The 2,403-nt window shown below is 39.4% G+C and overlaps 1 protein-coding gene across 1 annotated transcript; it reads right to left on the reverse strand.

Annotated features, from left to right (window-relative positions):
* Window positions 1-1,720: 1,720 nt before the first annotated feature.
* LOC101613116 (non-histone chromosomal protein HMG-14-like) lies at window positions 1,721-2,011 on the reverse strand. Its single transcript, XM_045148377.1, has one exon. It carries the CDS (start codon window positions 2,009-2,011, stop codon window positions 1,721-1,723), a length of 291 nt encoding a protein of 96 aa, XP_045004312.1.
* Between the last annotated feature and the right edge of the window lie 392 nt (window positions 2,012-2,403).

Consider the following 2,403-nt stretch of genomic DNA (forward strand, 5'->3'; position numbering starts at 1 on the left):
GATGCTTGATTCCAGCAAGGCTCTTAAAGGTTTCCCAAACTTCCCCAATAGCACCACTTTCTAGGGACCAAGTATTACAACACAAGTGCCTTGGGAACATTTCACAGTCAAATCACAATAGTACTCAACTTGATTATTGCATGGGCCCTAAATTTCTGAGTGATAAAAGACAAGAAAATATATAAAAAGTTACAACAATCCTAATTTGCAATGGATTATGTAATAAATGGTTACAAGACTCTTCTCATTCTAACATACACATTCCTTTGCACTATGACTTTAGTGGTTTTCTACTGTGGTAGAGTTTGTTTTCCCAGTTGTCACCTTTTGCTGGTCCATGTCCCATGCTAAATAGAAGACTGAAAAATCCTATATATTCGGAGTTACCATCTCTCAAGGCTGGGCCCCTAAATGCTCTACATGAAGAAGCTTGAGAAAACTTCCAGGAAGGTGAGAGTCTTATGTAAACAGAGCATGAGCTATTTCAGCCCTTAGCCTACAATCCCAGACCTTCAAAGTAGGTCACCATGCCTGCAGAGAAGTTCTCTCAGTCCAGAACCAGCAAACCACACTCAGAAATGTGTGATAATACATTGTTTGTAAATCAGTGAGGCACCAACAAAGGCTAATTGATACATAACAAAATAAGTGTTTATGTAATGAAAGGGAAAATGTGCTGTGTGATGGAGTCATTGGCAAATTCATACAAAGTTGCGGCCAGTAGGGAACATATTCACAAAGCAGTGAGGTATTGGTGATTCTGTATGTATAACCATCACCAAACCATCTGCAAATCCTGAACACCTTTTGTTTAGATTCCTGAAAACACTACCATATACACCTCCTATCTCTTGCTGTTTGTTATCCACTTAAGGATTCTTGGAGAAGTTTAAGTTGCATGTAAGTTCTTTCAGGAAAGGAGTATATAATGTGATTTTTAAAAATGTTGTTCAAATCAACTTTTTTATTCTTTCATAATATTATTGGTGCTGAGGAACAGTACACAGATATTTCAATTATATACAAGTCTTAACATACATACTGAAAAATCTAAAGACTATGTATTGTTTCTTTACAAGTTATTGCAATGAGGCCCAGCTTCAGTCTTGGAGGCATTATTCCTTTAGAGGCTGTTGTGTACAAGCACCTTCAGATGCTCACAATCTGTACTCAACTCCTACTGGTTCACAATTTTAATATATACAATGCAAATGCAAATGCAAATTTTTCATCACTCACAATACATTATCAAAATTATTAGGAACACTAGCCTACCATGACCAGAGGTGTCACAGAGGCACACAGTGCTAACAGAGCAGTGACCAAGGAGTGTTTTATTTATTTACCTATTTATTTTTATTTTTAAGAAACAACTCCACTAAAAACACAGATTAGGAGGAATTGAAAATATTCAAGACATATTAAATGCACAAATATGACTCCAAATTGCTACTTAGTATGCTTTAGATTTATGAGATAAAACTAACCCCACACCTATGGAATGTTAACCTGACACCCAAGATAGTCAAAGCCACCATAATTCATATCCCACGATTTTCTGGTTGCAGAAAAAAAAATTACAGATGAGGTGGGATTCCCTCCCTTAAAATATAAAAAGTTTCTAGAGCTACTAAAAAACACATATACAAAATGGTTGATAAATATATTCCTCTGGGTTGTACAAGAAAGGAGACAGAGACACTGAGGACTCGGTGGGTGACTAGTCAGCCTTGGCTCCCTTCGCTCCCGCTTCCTCAGAGGCTGGCCTCTCCTCCTCTTTGTCTCTCCGTTCTTCCTTAGTCTCTGGCTTAGTCGCTTTGGCCTGCTTGCCCTTTGTGCTGCTTTTTCTGTTTTCTTGCAATTTTTTGTCTGAAGGTTTATCCACTCTCACTGCTTTTTTTCTGGCTTTGCTTCCACTTTCACAAGGGCGGCTTTGCGGACAGCCTGGCTGACCTGCACTGGCCTCGTAGTTGCCTGTCTTTTCCACTGAGCTGACCTTCCTCTTGGGCATCTTGGTGGCTTGTGCAAATGCCTGGCGGGCCAGTTATATTTATTTATTCATTTGAGGCAAGCACAACAGACTGTTTTTTTTTTTTTTTCCTTAATGAGAGAGTGTGAGAGAGAGACAGAGAGAGAGAAAGAGAGAGAGACAGAGAGAGAGAACTGAGAGAATTGACATGTCAGGGCCTCCAGCTGAAAGGCCCAAGAATTCAGAAGCCCAGAAATACTATCACGCTCCAAAGGGAGCTTAAGCGGGCCCCTGCATACCTCAAACTCCAAGTTTTACTCTCTGTTGGAAGCAAGTAAAGAATCCCTCTTCTCATTATATCAGAGCCTGCTCCTAATATAAAACTAGGTAAAAAGGGCATGAGATAGCCCTCAAGGATGAGAAATGAGTAATGA

The sequence above is a fragment of the Jaculus jaculus genome, chromosome 4 (assembly GCF_020740685.1).
Source record: "Jaculus jaculus isolate mJacJac1 chromosome 4, mJacJac1.mat.Y.cur, whole genome shotgun sequence".
Classification (NCBI taxonomy): domain Eukaryota; kingdom Metazoa; phylum Chordata; class Mammalia; order Rodentia; family Dipodidae; genus Jaculus; species Jaculus jaculus.